At 47.3% G+C, this 15,913-nt stretch overlaps 1 protein-coding gene across 1 annotated transcript in view; it reads left to right on the forward strand.

Moving 5' to 3' along the window:
* The window catches only part of LOC311354422 (glutamate receptor ionotropic, kainate 1-like), a gene marked incomplete at both ends in the record, with an annotated part of 26,812 nt that extends 11,489 nt beyond the window's left edge, over positions 1-15,323 (forward strand). The window contains 12 exon segments of the mRNA XM_084474231.1: positions 289-432; positions 3,014-3,121; positions 3,637-3,681; positions 5,494-5,607; positions 6,548-6,751; positions 7,540-7,763; positions 8,862-8,980; positions 10,261-10,478; positions 12,248-12,501; positions 12,503-12,549; positions 14,104-14,354; positions 15,225-15,323. Of these exon segments, the coding sequence (XP_084330357.1) occupies positions 289-432; positions 3,014-3,121; positions 3,637-3,681; positions 5,494-5,607; positions 6,548-6,751; positions 7,540-7,763; positions 8,862-8,980; positions 10,261-10,478; positions 12,248-12,501; positions 12,503-12,549; positions 14,104-14,354; positions 15,225-15,323 (1,827 nt within the window).
* Positions 15,324-15,913: the final 590 nt, after the last annotated feature.

Consider the following 15,913-nt stretch of genomic DNA (forward strand, 5'->3'; position numbering starts at 1 on the left):
TGTGTCTTCTGTGTATATGTTTGCAACTATGTGTGTGTGTGTGTGTGTGTGTGTGTGTGTGAGATTTTATTCTTCTGTGCATATGCATGCATGTTTGTGTGAGTATGTGTGTGTGTGTGTGTGTGTGTGTGTGTGTGTGTGTGTGTGTACATATGCATGCATGCGTGTGTGTGTGTGTGTGTGTGTGTGTGTGTGTGTGTACGTGTGCATGCCTGCATGTGTGTGTGTGTGTGTGTGTGTGTGTGTGTGTGTGTGTGTGTGTGTGTGTGTGTGTGTGCGTGTGTGCAGACGGACGCGGCGCTGATGTACGACGCGGTGTTCATGGTTGCCGTGGCGTCGCAGCGGGCCACCCAGATGACGGTGAGCTCGCTGCAGTGTCACCGTCACAAGCCGTGGCGCTTCGGCCCGCGTTTCATGAACCTGTTCAAGGAGGTGAGGGCGCCGGCAGACACCATCCTGTTATCAGTGTTGTGCATGAACTGGTTCAAAATAACTAGTTGAACAAGTTCATTTTTCTATGAACTTTGAACTGAACTTAACATATGTTTAACTAAACTTGAACTTGAACTAGTTCAGACTTTGTGACATTCTGAATTGATGCTTAGGTCCAGATAACATGTTTATTAAATAGAGTTACTGCCTTAGATGTGATGAATGAAACAACACAAATAATAAACAACTATTTGAGATTATAGTGATGGGCAGCTGGTAATGGAGATAATTCATTTTAAAAGATAAGCACAGAATATTCACGGCAACAGTTTTTCTTCGGTTTCTAAAAAAACAGTTGATGAACTGAACATGAACTAGTTCAAAACTAAATTGGTGAACTATGAACGTGAATTCATTCTTTTTTTTTTGTATGAACTGAACTTTGAACTAGTTCATGTGAAGTATGAACTTGCACAACACTGCCTGTTATACACGACTGCTCATAGGTCCTCTCTGAGCTGTTTCCAGTCAGTAACGAGGGGGTTCTGACTGAGTCAAGTCGCGTTTAAGTGACACATGAATGGACTACAGACTTCGCTGAACATAAACGACTTCAGACTCTACTTGGACTCTCCAATAACCGCTGTCAATATAATAAAAGGAGTTCAAAGAGTGTCATTGGGAAATTGCCTATTGGAAAATCCATAGGCTATTTCATTTCCAAAAGCCCCTCTTTTTTAGTGTTATTCCTGTATAGAATGAGGCTATGAAACTTCTATAGTAAAAGCAGTGTTGGCGTTCTGCCAAGATTTGATGGGCGTTGTCCCTCAAACTCTTCAGACCCGCCTTGGACCTACTGTTTATGACTCATAAACATCTCCGCTTGCAAATGGCGGTTCAGACCTTAGATCATCAGAAAGCACTGCATAACAAGTTTCATCTCACAAACACATGCATAAACAACCCTTATTTTGTACAACATGTCTCCATCTTTCCTTCCTTCTATTCCTCACAGACGCCCACTCTTCTTGATCAACCGTCTAAAACTGACTTCATACAAAATCAACACGTTACAGGAATAACAATTGTTCATATACTGTATGTGTACTGGCGTTGAGAGAGTGCTGATGCCTGCAGACAGCAGGGAAGCCTTTGATAGGCTGCGGTTTTGAGCCGCAAAAGACTTCAGAATCCAGCTGAGACACACCGCTGCTTGTTTGGCACATAGGGCTGGAGCCACTCACACAGTTCCCTGTCCTCTCTCTATCTCTCTCTCTCTCTCTCTGGTTTTTGGACTTTTTTTTTCTTGCTTGCCTCTCCTTCCAGACATCCCCATTTCGTGATATGAATCACTTGATGGGGCCGCCGTTTTTAAAAAGGCTTCCCCAGGAAGCAGCTGAAGGCAACCTTGCAGCTAACGTATCAATCACAACAAGTCCCCTAAATTGAATTAAAACACAATAATGGAATAAGAATCGACACAGCTTCACCGCTTTGGTCAAAATAATGCCCCACTTGGCTTTTTGTTTATCGGTTTCCGACTCCCAAAGAGCTTGATTTGTTCTTACATATTGGAGCAGTAGTCTGGCATCTTTTAAAACAAATGATTAATTCTTTCTTCCTTTGGTGGCATTTATCAACAACAAATCCAAATGATTACACGCAGACGTCATCGGGGGCTCGAAATGTCAACATCGTCATTTCCCATTCCTGCAGAAAAAGAGCATCTAAGTATTGTGCAGCTGTCTCTAGTCTATACCCTTATACCCCATGTTTTTACCCTAACATGTCATATCTCAATAAGGCACGCACATACATAACCCTTCAATGTGTCGGCCTTCAGTCTCCCTGAGTGACAGGATACACAGGAACGGACGCAGTGAGGCATTGAAAGGAAGAGACCCACGGGAGACTCTCACTGCACACCTCCATTCACATGCAAACTACCAGCGATAATAACATGTCTGTGGTATGTCATGGTAACACACACATCCGGGGGACCAGGGAGACATGCTTTGTCCTCTGCCTGTCCCAGCCTCGCTCATAGACCTCTGACGAATAAGTCCCGCCTCCGAGGCTCCCGGTTCCCTCGGTCAAATGTTTATGGGAAATAACATGGGGTTTATGAATGATCGTACATAGCAAACTCTGTGGGTGGCGGAGAAGTAAAAGCAGCGTCACGTTTTGAACTACACACCTTTTTCCATCTAGCTTCGACTGGCTTTTTGGATTTTCAGTGCCGTTAAACTTAAAGTAGCATTAATAATTTACTACTTTAATGGCACAGACAATCCAAAAAACACAGTCGAAACTAAATGGAAAAAGGTGTGTAGTTCAAAACGTGGTGCAGCTTTTACTTCTCCGCCACCCACAGAGTTTGTTATGTACGATCATTCATAAACCCCGTGTTATTGCCCAGAGACATTTGACCGAGGGAACCGGGAGCCTCGGAGGCGGGACTTAGTCTTCAGAGGTCTATTGACTTATGAAGCCCCGCCTCTCCCTCCCATGTCACTCACACCCTTCAGAGGGTCCACTGGCCCCGGCAGACGTCTCACCGCGGTGCCCCTCTGCTCCCCAGGCCCAGTGGAGCGGCCTGACGGGACGCATCGTGCTCAACAAGACGGACGGCCTCCGCAGAGACTTTGACCTGGACATCATCAGCCTCAAGGAGGACGGAGCCCATAGGGTGAGGGCCGGGGGCACAGCCAATCAGGGCCCTCATGCTGTCCCCCACACACACACACACACACACACACCCCCACTCAGGCTGTCACACACACACACACACACACACACACACACACACACACACACCCTCAAACTGTCTGTCCCACACACACACACACACACACACACACTCAAACTGTCTGTCACACACACACACACACACACACACACACTCACACTCACAATATGTGTGTGTGTGTGTGTGTGTGTGTGTGTGTGTCTGCTCAGATGTATGTGTGTGTCTGTGTGTGTGTGTGTGTGTGTGTGTGTGTGTGTGTGTGTGTGTGTGTGTGTGTGTGTGTGTGTGTGCGTGTGTGTGTGCGTGCATCCCACCATAGCCTCTATTGTGTTGTTTTGTTTCAGTTCTTTGTTTCATTCCTTTTTTACATTTTCTGACATTTCATGACACTTCAACGGTAATGACTGACTATTCCCCGACCCCGGCCTCTGTCACGCTCCCCGCCTTCTCTAAAGGGGCTTGTGTCGGTCGGGACTCGCCTGAATAAAAGGTGGATCAAGGTTTGTACCCGTGTTCGGTCTACTTTAAGCCCCCAGGGGTCTCCTCCTTATATCCTCAAAATCCTCTCCTGACCTTTATCTCCTCTCCTTTCCTCACCTCTTCTTTCCTCTGCGCTCCTTTCCTCTCTTCTCCTCTCCTCCCCTCTGTGCTTCTTTCCTCTCCTCTCCTCTCCTCTCTCTTCTCCTCTCCGCTCCGCTCCTCTCCTCTCCTCTCCTCTCCTCTCCTCTCCTTTCCTCTCCTCTCCTCTTCTTTCCTCTCCTCTCCTCTCCTCCTCTTCTCTCCTCTCCTCTCCTCTTATTTCCTCTCCTCTCCTCTCCTCTCCTCTCCTCTCCTCTCCTCTCCTCCTCTCCTTTCCTCTCCTCTCCTCCTCTCCTCTCCTCCTCTCCTCCTCTCCTCTCCTCCATCAGTGGACTTCCCTAACCCTCTCCTCGTCAACCGTCAATACAATGACATGTAACATTACAGAGCTGTTATACTAATTAGTATAACATAACATTATCAGCAATATAAAAATGTCACATAATATTAGTCACAATATAGTAAAAAGTAAGATATTTCCAAAATAACCAGCAGTGGAGTTGCTTTGGACCAGTCCTATAGCGGCGCAGCAGGCAGACATCCTGACAAGCTTCACGCGGCTCCTATTCATAACTCATATAACTCAATATGTTAAGCTCAGTGAGCTTCCCCTGGGAGGAAAAGCTTCAATATGCACAAGCATCTCACATAAAACGCTCTACTTTATGGAGCCCATCAATGAATTACCCAAGCGTGGCAGCCATTTTAGTTTGCGTGCAGCGACCCGGTAAACGCTCTCTGAACACGGCGGGCCTAGAACGAGGCTAAAGGAAGCTAATTCACACTTCCTCGGCAGTCGCTCGTGCGCTATGCCTTTCTGAGTGGATTTTCTATTTTGGTTCTTCCTAGAGCGGTGGGCCTGGAGAAAAACGATACCGGTGTGTTCATGAACGGCCTTACTGCTTTTGGAAATGATCCTATGACACGCTAATAACGTAGGTCCACATGTTTAAACATTTGAACTGATAAAATATATCAATCTTAAATCATTCTCACTCAAAGTTCCTTCATGACGCATCACTTCTTAAAATAGATATAATTTATATCAAGTAAAATAACACCTTTGCATTGAAGTGGAGGAGGAATTAAAAGAATAAATCCAAACAGGGAATACTGTCTGTTCTCAGTGGTCTAGCGTTGCTGGGGATTGGACTCAGAAAGATAAGGGGATATGTAGAACTATCAGACTATTGTTGCCAAGTTTTCATTTACTATCTGTCTGGCTAATGGCCAGATAAGGCCTGAGAAGCAATGTCAAATATGTTATCTCCCTGGAAAGGTTGTTCCCCAATGGCCCGTTACTGCGGGGAAACAAACACACGAGCTGAGAAAAAAAAGTTTGGCCGCTTCTGAAAAACGTGATATTACCTTCATCACTTCCTCCATGAAGCCATCTGTGAGCACACATGGTGAACTTTGCGGCATCCCATAACTTAACGCTGGTGACCTTAAGCGACGTGTTAATCAATAAGGTAATCCAGACGACTAGCTGCCCTATGCTCATTATTTAGCAGTCTGAATTATTCATGGCTGTTCAGGTCCAGGAATTGGAAACACGCATTCACGCTTTGACTGAAACCATATATATATAACGTCATTAATTTGACATTATACATCTATAACGTTATTTCGTCTCCACCTGAATTGGCCGCCTGACCTGTCTTCAAGAGGTCAACAATAACAAGAGCAATATTCTTGGTGAGTAAACAGATACATTTGTTCGTCTTTTTAAGATTGCGGTGTGGAACTCCTATCGGGGGCTGAACCTGACAGAGACCAACAAAGACAAGATGAACAATGTGACAGACTCCCTGGCCAACAGAACGCTCATCGTCACCACAATACTGGTGAGTAGAGGACTCACCAGGGATAAGACCAGATAACCAACATACTGGTGAGTAGAGGACTCACCAGGGATAAGACCAGATAACCAACATATTGGTGAGTAGAGGAATCACCAGGGATAAGACCAGATAACCAACATACTGGTGAGTAGAGGACTCACCAGGGATAAGACCAGATAACCAACATACTGGTGAGTAGAGGAATCACCAGGGATAAGACCAGATAACCAACATACTGGTGAGTAGAGGAATCACCAGGGATAAGACCAGATAACCAACATACTGGTGAGTATAGAATCACCAGGGCTTAGACCAGACACCATCATACTGGTGAGTAGACGAAATCACCAGGGATTATACCAACTAACTTTCTTGGTGAGTAGGGAACTCACCAGGGGTTAGACCAGATATCTAACATACTGCTGAGTAGAGGAATCACCAGGGCTTAGACCAGACACCAACTAACTGGTGAGTACAAGGCAGGAGGGCAGGGACGGCGCTACACCGGGGCTAGGGGGTGCTATAGCCCCGTCAAAAATCAGTGTAGCCCCAGTTAAGCCCCTGTGTATCATAGCTGCTTTTATTGAAAAAAACAGAACCTCTTTATAAAGTAACTGAAATCATGCCTATCGCTCAAGCTCCCCATTAGCACCGGGAGAGAAAAAACCCTGGCGCCGTGCCTGCACGAGGGCTAGAGGGCCAGGTAACTGGGGAACAGAGGACTGGTCAGGGCTTGGAGGATGGGGGGAAAGAAAAACCTACTAGCTAAGAAAATAAAAGACAGAAAAGCAGGAACCAGGTAAATATCTTGGTAAATGGTAACTGGACTCTTGGCACAAGAAACCGTCTCTTTTTTCAAGGAGTCCTCAGCATTGAACATTATGGTAAGCATTAGTCACACACACACACACACAGTCCCCGGTTTGTCGCGTCTTGTGTACAGGAAAACCCGTACGTGATGTACAAGAAGTCGGACAAGGAGCTGAGCGGCAACGACCGCTTCGAGGGCTACTGCCTGGACCTGCTGAAGGAGCTGTCCAACATCCTGGGCTTCACCTACGAGGTCAAACTAGTGACGGACGGGAAGTACGGGGCGCAGAACGACAAGGGCGAGTGGAACGGGATGGTCCGCGAGCTCATCGACCACGTGAGTCCGACTTCGTTGCGTTCGTGACTCGGTGAGTCGGAAATTGAAGCGGTTATTCCGGTTGAGTGGACGGACGGTTTGGACGCGCTGAGAAAGTGTGGAGAAAAAAAAGCTATCAACGCTGTGGTTCAACGATGAGTCACAGATGTGGAAGAGACGTACGGCTTCCTTCCCCCGCGAATATGGGCTTTTTGTATACGTGGTGCGTACCTTTAGAAAATGTCACGTTGCCGTTCTGCCTTCTGCTTTTTATGGCTTGGTTTAAGCTCAGCTAAATGTAGCATACTGTATAGGAGCCGCTGGTTCTGAGCCAACTGACACAACGTGCTCCATAAGCAGAGTACAGCTCAGCAGAGAGGATGGGATTTCAGGGCTGTGTTGCTCCTGCCAGGACAACCCGAATGCAAACCCAGCAGCCATTAAAGGGGTACCGCACCACGCTGTGTTGTGGCAACAGAGCGTCGTATGAGTATCACAAAGCACTGCAACGTAAACGGCATAGAAAATGTGCCGTAAAGTTGAGCCATCGGTCCGGGATTCACGTTCTCGTTGGTCGTAGCGATCCAACGCGCAGTACGAAGCGGTACTGTCCCCTAAAGCACCGATCCAACCCCTTTAAGATTCAAGGTTTAAGACTGTGTCTGTGTCTTACCCTTGGCCACGGTATCCGTTGCTAAACAACAGAACTACTCGACCTGTGAATAGAAAGCAGGGGATTAAAAACCAAAGGAAACCGAGGCCAACACACACAATCCTGATTCTGAACCTGTCCTTTGTGGCGTCACCAGATAGCAGACCTGGCGGTGGCCCCGCTGACCATCACCTACGTGAGGGAGAAGTCGATTGACTTCTCCAAGCCCTTCATGACGCTGGGCATCAGCATCCTGTACCGCAAGCCCAACGGCACCAACCCGGGCGTGTTCTCCTTCCTTAATCCCCTGTCGCCGGACATCTGGATGTACGTGCTGCTGGCCTGCACCGGCGTCAGCTGTGTGCTGTTTGTCATCGCCAGGTAGGGGAGACGCGGGCGCTGGATTAGTGAGGATTAGCGCGGGGATGTAAGGACGGAGAGAGGGGCGCTTCGGACAGGGCGGGGGGGATTGAAGGAGAGAAGTGTGCGGAGAGATGTAGAGGTCACGTTATGAACGAGGGCAGCGACAGATTGAACGAGAGGAAAGGCTGAGCTGTCCAGTGCTGCTCTATGAAGAACTGCCCAGAACTCATTTACTGTAACATGCAGGCTCCTTACATGGGTATATATTTCATAAGTATGTATATATATATATATATATATATGAATATATAATCCCGATTGAGGAAAGCAGATGTCATTTGGATTTGTGGAAGCAACATGATTGCTCTTAAGAAATATCGTTATCATGTTCGGCCACCTTATTGCGATTATTTTTGTTGTTATTTAGAAGCACCGCATGTAAGCTGCCACTAAATCTCCTTCTCAATCATGGTCTGCTTTGACTTGAGAACTAAACCAGCAAGAAATAAATTGCTTTCTGCTACCAAATCTGAATGCAGTCGGTTTTTCGTCTTCAATCAAATTGGACTGGATGTTAGTGTATTATTATACGCTGGGATTCTATAAATCGACCAATAATACCATACATCATTTCTGCTGTTGTCTCTTCTGTCTTCCTTCATAAACCTAACAATAATACTACGATCATTTCTGCTGTTGTCTCGTCTGTCTTCCTCCATAAATCGAACAACATGACTATATTCATTTGTGCTGTTATCTCCTCTGTCTTCTTCCATAAATCTAACAATAAGACCATACACCATCTGTCCTGTTCTCCTCTGTCTTCCTATCTCTCAGGTTTAGGTTTTAGTTTCTCCTGTTGTCTCTTCTGTCTTCTTTACAAAAACTACCAATAATACCACACATCATTTCTGCGTTTTTTTTCTCCTGTCTTCCTTAATAAACCAAACAATAATACTACGATCATTTCTGCTGTTGTCTCGTCTGTCTTCCTCCATAAATCGAACAACATGACTATAATAAATTGTGCTATTATCTCCTCTGTCTTCTTCCATAAACCTAACAATAAGACCATACACCATCTGTCCTGTTCTCCTCTGTCTTCCCATCTCTCAGGTTCACTCCGTACGAGTGGTACAACCCGCACCCATGCAACCCGTCCTCCACCCTGATCGAGAACAACTTCACGCTGCTCAACAGCTTCTGGTTTGGCGTCGGGGCTCTCATGCGACAAGGTATTCAGGACACAAGGTCACCGGGGTCTCCCCCCCCCATCCCCCACCCTCCCAGGGGTCCACCCCCCCCCCCCCCAGCCCAGAGCTCCATCCATCTGTTAGTTAGACCTCTTTGAGTCTGACCTCCACGGTGCCCCCTCTTGTCAGGGTGGTCCGGTGAACTCTGCGCGCCGGGCAGCAGAGAGTCTGATAGCCGGCCATCAGTGTGTTTAATCCTCAGTAAACACACCGTCCACGTCCAGTTCACCGTCACCCCCCCCCCTCCCTCAGCCCGCACACCGCTCAGCATCACCACCGCCGCGTCCCCATGGAGGCTGGATCACAATGAACGCCTGCTTTTATAGAGAGAGAGAGAGAGAGAGAGAGAGAGAGAGAGAGAGAGAGAGAGAGAGAGAGAGAGAGGGAGAGAGAGAGAGAGAGAGAGAGAGAGAGAGAGAGAGAGAGAGACAGAGACAGAGAGAGATATTTATATGATACACTAGCCCCCTGGTGCCAGGGCTTTCAGGGTAGTTTACGGTGGCCTTGGGCGTGCTGCAGGGTGAAGTGTGTTCTGACAGTAACCACTGCCTTGGATACATGGCAGTTCAGCCAACTCTCCAGATGCTGTCTATCACCCCAAAAGCCCTTTCTTCAAGCAGATATATATGTACAATATCAGGATTATTTACGCTTTCCCGACCGACAAATGCAACGCTCCTATACAAACCTACCTGCTTCTTTTGAATAAAACGCTGAAAAGACTCCTTAGCTTATCTAAACCAAGCGAGCCATTCTTTCTCACAATAGGCGGTAAGAAGCCTCATTTCTTTCTCATAGTCTCTTACTGTGAAATATGTATTTTTAAACCCCTAGATGTACTATAGCAGTATAAAACATGCCCAGTTTAGGAATCAAATACTCAGACTCTGGAGGTAATCCATGTATTAGGGTAAACCTATTAGTTTTAGCTGTGAAGGACTATGGATTTCATCATTTTGCCAATCTCCTACCTTGTGCTATTATCTGGAACACACACTCATACACACACAACACCACACACACGTACACAGACACACAGACACACACACATACACACACACACACACCACTGCAATTCTGATAACCCCCCCCATCAAAATGCTGGTTGTTAGCTCAGTGGTGAGCTAACAACCAGCATTTTGATGGAAGGACGAAAGGTTAACAAGCGCCAATGTCCGTATAGCAGTGTCCCAGCGCTGACTCCATGAGCTCAGGACCACAGTGTCCCCAGTCCCACCGTCTCCCCGCCGCTCTGTGCCCAGGCTCGGAGCTGATGCCCAAGGCTCTGTCCACGCGCATCGTGGGGGGCATCTGGTGGTTCTTCACCCTCATCATCATCTCCTCCTACACTGCCAACCTGGCCGCCTTCCTCACCGTGGAGCGCATGGACGCGCCCATCGACTCGGCCGACGACCTGGCCAAGCAGACCAGGATAGAGTACGGCGCGGTGCGGGACGGCTCCACCATGACCTTCTTCAAGGTAGGGTCCGGACGCGGGTAGCTTGAGGGTGGGGCTCGGTCTGCATAGGGTCGTCGGGCTGCACCAAAGCCTCTTAAAAAGAGAAAGACAAACCTTTGAGCAGATACTGAGGACTCTGGCGTTTTTCTATTTTGTCAATAAAATGTTGCAAATGATTTCCGATGTCCATTGCATGTTAGCAGGGCCCAAAGGGGTCTGAGGGCTTAACTAAAACTCAAGTAAACTACAATAGTTCTGTTCAGAAAATACTGTATATTTGAATTACTAATTACAATTGCTTCGTAGAAGTTCCTAAAACCTTTTATTTATGTTGTGATCTTTGCATCTGTCGTTGTATGTCTATCTGCATGTCAATCACAGCAGTTCTTTAATTTCACAATAGGTTCATCATTGCATCATTAGGTTGGTGATTGTGTGTTTAGCAATATATATGTCACGGTTTATGCTCTCTCATCTCAATACCAACGCTAGCTGTCCTGCCCTGTCATGCATATGCTGTGAAGATAGGCATGAATAGCAGCATAATTAGCATTGTTCATTTTCCATTTTCCTTAGAATGTGTGTCTGCTTCGGTGCTAACTGCACTTCAACCAAACTCTCTCTTTAAATTAAGCTTGAATCAACTCACACACATACACATACACACGCATACACGACCACTACCGACAACGACAACAGCAACAAACATCAGCAACAACAGTTATCAAAAATATGCAAATGTTGTTTACTCTGAAATCAGTGCAATGGTAATATATTTTCTGCAATGGGAACATCTGCAAAATGTGCTGATACAAACACACACACACACACACACACACGCACACGCACACGCACACGCACACACCTACACCTACACACACCCGCGCGCACGCACGCACACGCACACACGCACACACGCACACACGCACACACACACACACACACACACACACACACACACACACACAAACATAACTCCTGCTGGGGGCCAATCCGACCTAAATAATGATTAGGCAGAAGGGTTATGGGGAAGTCTTTAAAACTATATACTTTTTATAAACTACTGTTTCAAAGCCCAGTGTGCATCTGCGTTATCTTAGGTTTAATATCGTATCCAGCAGTCTTTTATATGTTATCGCGAAACTTTAAATAATTAATCAAAAGTCAGATTTTTGAGTGACTACCTAGATCAGTATGAGACACACTCGGAGCAACTTTGCTTGGCCATGGCTTCGCTCCCTTACCCCCTCCCTCCCTCCCTCGCTTGTAGCCAACCCGTCCTGCATCCTGGTGGCCCAGCATGGGTGATCCGCATGGGGCTTCATCCCCACAGATTGCCGGCTGTGATTATAGCTGCCTGGATGGGAGGGAACAGACAGCGTTGATGGCCCAAACAAATTGAATCAGCCTGGGAAGATTTAGATTGCAGCTGTCCCATTTTTCCCTTGAATTTCTCCATACTGAGCGAGGAGAAATGCACACACACACACGCGCGCACGCACGCAACGCATACACACACACACACATACACACATACATACATACACATACGCCCACACCCACACAAATGAAATGCACAGACACATAGATAGTTCATAAATGCACAGGATCATTTGTGTTCATTGGTGTATCTAACCAGATGTCATGGATTTGTTATCATATGCATATTTCCATATCCATAGAAAATGAAAAGGTAAAATAAAACAATAATATAACCATACCTTTTAACAACTGTAAAAAAAGGTGCAAGCACATGCAGGGTCTTCCAACGCAATGTTTTCTTGCATTAGAAATCAAAGATCTCCACCTACGAGAAGATGTGGGCGTTCATGAGCAGCAGGAAGAACACGGCGCTGGTGAAGAACAACCGGGAGGGCATCACGCGCGTGCTCACCACGGACTACGCCATGCTCATGGAGTCCACCAGCATCGAGTACATCAGCCAGAGGAACTGCAACCTCACGCAGATAGGAGGCCTCATCGACTCCAAGGGCTACGGGGTGGGCACGCCCATAGGTGAGGAGGAGACGTCAGAGCACAGCACAGCACGGGCCCTCATCAGAGGCCCTCATCACGGTGAATAATGACACAGGTCATTAAAGGTTCCCGGTAATAGGCGGTCTAATCTTGGCTCAAGCCGTCCTTCTTATGTTATGGCAGAACGTCTGGCGGGGCGGGGGGGGGGGGGGGGGGGGGGAGATGGTTCGGAGTATGAGCCGGAAACCAAAAACTGAAGGTTTAGAGTTATGCCTTGATTTAGTTTTGTTACAGAGAAATTCCACCAAAGATAAGCACAGAAAGACAACTTTCACAAAGGGGGTTTTGTGCTGTTGAATTTGAAACTGAGAGACGGTATTTAACTGTTTTCTAGTGCTGGCCGAGCGTGTGATCGCTGTTAGTAGCCAATTACATGCTTACTGATTCCACGCTCCAGCGTCATGATTGGTAGAAACAATTATGAACCAAAAGAAAGAAGCCCCAGTCCCCTAGATGTTAGCTCGTCTGCCATGATCAGAGTACAGATTATACATCTAAAGTCTTGCTCATTGGATCGGACACGGAAACTTTTTGAATGGGAGTCAGACGCCCACAGGCACTTCGCTGAAAATCTTTATCTGAGCGCTGAAAGCAAACGTGATACAAGGGCATGTTGGGCTGAAAGGAATAGAGAAGGTTAAGAGACACTTAAGACTTAAGCAAGCACCAGCAAATACCACAGTCAAGGTTCTCCGGTCAATAGCCTATTGTATCCACACTCACGCACACAGAAAAATCCTCTTGCCGTCAGCCCAGTGCCAAGTGCATTAATTAATACTGCATATTGAGCTCTTTTTACCTCTATTCTGTGTTAGGGCAACTAGCCTTGCAATGCTTAACCTTGAATCAATGCAAAATGTAAATTCTGGCGATGCAATTGTGGCAAGGATGTTAATGGTACTTATAATGTAAAGATATAATGGTGTTAATGATACTTATAATATCCCGATGATCGCGCCATCCCGAGCGACCCACTGAACGATAGTTATGTTATTATACCTCTCTGATTGTAGGCGTCCCGTGCGCGCGCTCGGATGCACGGGACAAGCCCATAAGGTCGAAGCCCAGACGGCGTAACCTAACCTCTTACACACCTCCCATGAAACGTGTCCACATCCAGACAAAGCCAGCCATTCTTCCCCCCCCCCTGAGAGGCTTAGATTAGAGATCTAGACCCATAGCGTGTCCAGCATCACTACCACTTGTAACAAAACATGATCAAGGACAGCTCTCACCCTGGGCCTGGCCTGTCTGTCCAGCTGCCCTCAGGAAGGAGCTACAGGTGCATCAAAACAAGGACTGACAGACTCAAGAACAGTTGTTTTTTTTTCAAAAGCCATTAGGCCTACCACCCTGAACTCACACGTGCACTGACCTCATGCACTCCCCCCCCCACCCCCCCCGCCCTTTTTTTCTGCAGTATTTATTACTTTTTGTACGTTATTCGATTTGTATTTTCATATTCGCCATGTGTATACACTGGGAAGGAGATGCTTTCAATCTCATTGTACTACGTATAGTGATAATAAAAGGCATTCATTCATTCATTCATTCATTCATTAATACCTTCTCTCCCACGCCTCCGTGCCTTCCCCGGCCCCCGGCGTAGGCTCTCCGTACCGGGACAAGGTGACCATCGCCATCCTGCAGCTGCAGGAGGAGGGCAAGCTGCACATGATGAAGGAGAAGTGGTGGCGGGGCAACGGCTGCCCCGAGGAGGACAACAAGGAGGCCAATGCGCTCGGCGTGGAGAACATCGGCGGCATCTTCATCGTGCTGGCGGCCGGCCTGGTGCTCTCCGTGTTCGTGGCCATCGGGGAGTTCATCTACAAGGCCCGCCGCAACGCCGACATCGAGGAGGTGAGCGGAGAGAGGGGGGGGGGGGGGAGAGGGGGGGGGGGGGGCGGGGGGGGGGCTGTGGGTTCTGAGGGGCGGGGGGCGATAGTCCTCTGAAGAATAAGTCCCGCCTCCGAGGCTCCCGGTTCCCTCGGTCAAATGTCTATGGGCAATAACGTGGGGTTTATGAATGATCGTACATAGCAAACTCTGTAGGTGGCGGAGAAGTAAAAAGCTGCGTCACGTTTTGAACTACACACATTTTCCATCTAGTTCCGACTGGCGTTTTGGATTGTCGGTGCCGTTAAAGTAGTAAACGTTATTTTAACGGCACCGACAATCTAAAAAGCCAGTCGGAACTAGATGGTCCCCCCCTCGCTACGGCGAGGGGATCTGAGATGGACTTTTATTATTTATTATCGCTACATTTGTTTTTGGGCAATGTTGTCTTATTTACATTACATGTCGTCTACATGCTTAACGTTGAACAGAACATGCATGGAGGCATTTTGATTCCCCTCCATCCTTTTTGTTATTAATTATGACGTTTATGTTCTTTATTTCTTATATAATTCCTATATTATATTACATATTACACGGTCAATACATGGTCCTGGCACATGGTCCTCGTGCTGCTTGTTCTGCTGCTGTGGGCCGGAGACACAACTAATCATGCATAGCAAACGATGCCAAATAGTGCCATCATTGCCACGGTTACCCGACCTCTGCAAAGCAGAAATCCAATCACGATTCACAAGGTTGGACGACGACGATGTCTGATGTGATCTGATGGATGTGATGTCGTTTCTCTTCCCCCCTCCTCCGCCGCCGCCTCCGCCGCCGCCGCCGCCGCTCTGCCGTAGCCAGGCCTTTTGTTTCTTTTACGGTGTGCAGTCCCGCGAGTCCCAGCGGCGTGGCTCCGCCTCCTCCTCAGGCACCTCCCTGTCCACCGACCTGGAGAGCAGGGGGCTGCTGGGGGACGACCTAGAGTAGCCAAGCCCCGCCCGCGCGCTCTAGAGCCCAAAGGTCGGTCACCTGTAGCCAGGTCCCCCCCCCCCCCCCCCCCCCCCCCTACTGTACCTACCAATCTTTACCATGACCTGGTTCAAATGATCCCAACGCTGTCCCTCTTGACCCCGGTGACTTTTCCGTTTCCCCCCCCACCCCCCCCCACACACACACCCTCCTTGTGGTTGCTTGTGGTTGTAGTTAGTAGATTGCTTATTTCCTAAGCGGAGGGAATTCTGTATGGGAAGCATGCCTGCCTCTTGAGTGTATTTACCCTGGCTTCATTTACTGTTATTGCTGCTTGAGGTGCACTTCAGTGGATGAAGGCCGGGAAAATGAATCTTAAGGGTGGAAACAAGCACCAGTAATAAGAACCCAACTTCTGGCTTCCACTGTTGAAATCTTTGTTTCATCACGTTAAAGAGTATAACGTAATATATGTTAATTAGGCTTCAGTTAGTGAAAGGATGATTATATATTTCTACTATATATTTATTATTTCCACTAGAAATTGTCTGTAACTATTTAAACAAAGACTATCAAACAATGAAACTGGAAGTATATATAAAAATGAA

The sequence above is a fragment of the Micromesistius poutassou genome (genome assembly GCF_964030765.1).
Source record: "Micromesistius poutassou genome assembly, chromosome: 10".
NCBI lineage: Eukaryota > Metazoa > Chordata > Actinopteri > Gadiformes > Gadidae > Micromesistius > Micromesistius poutassou.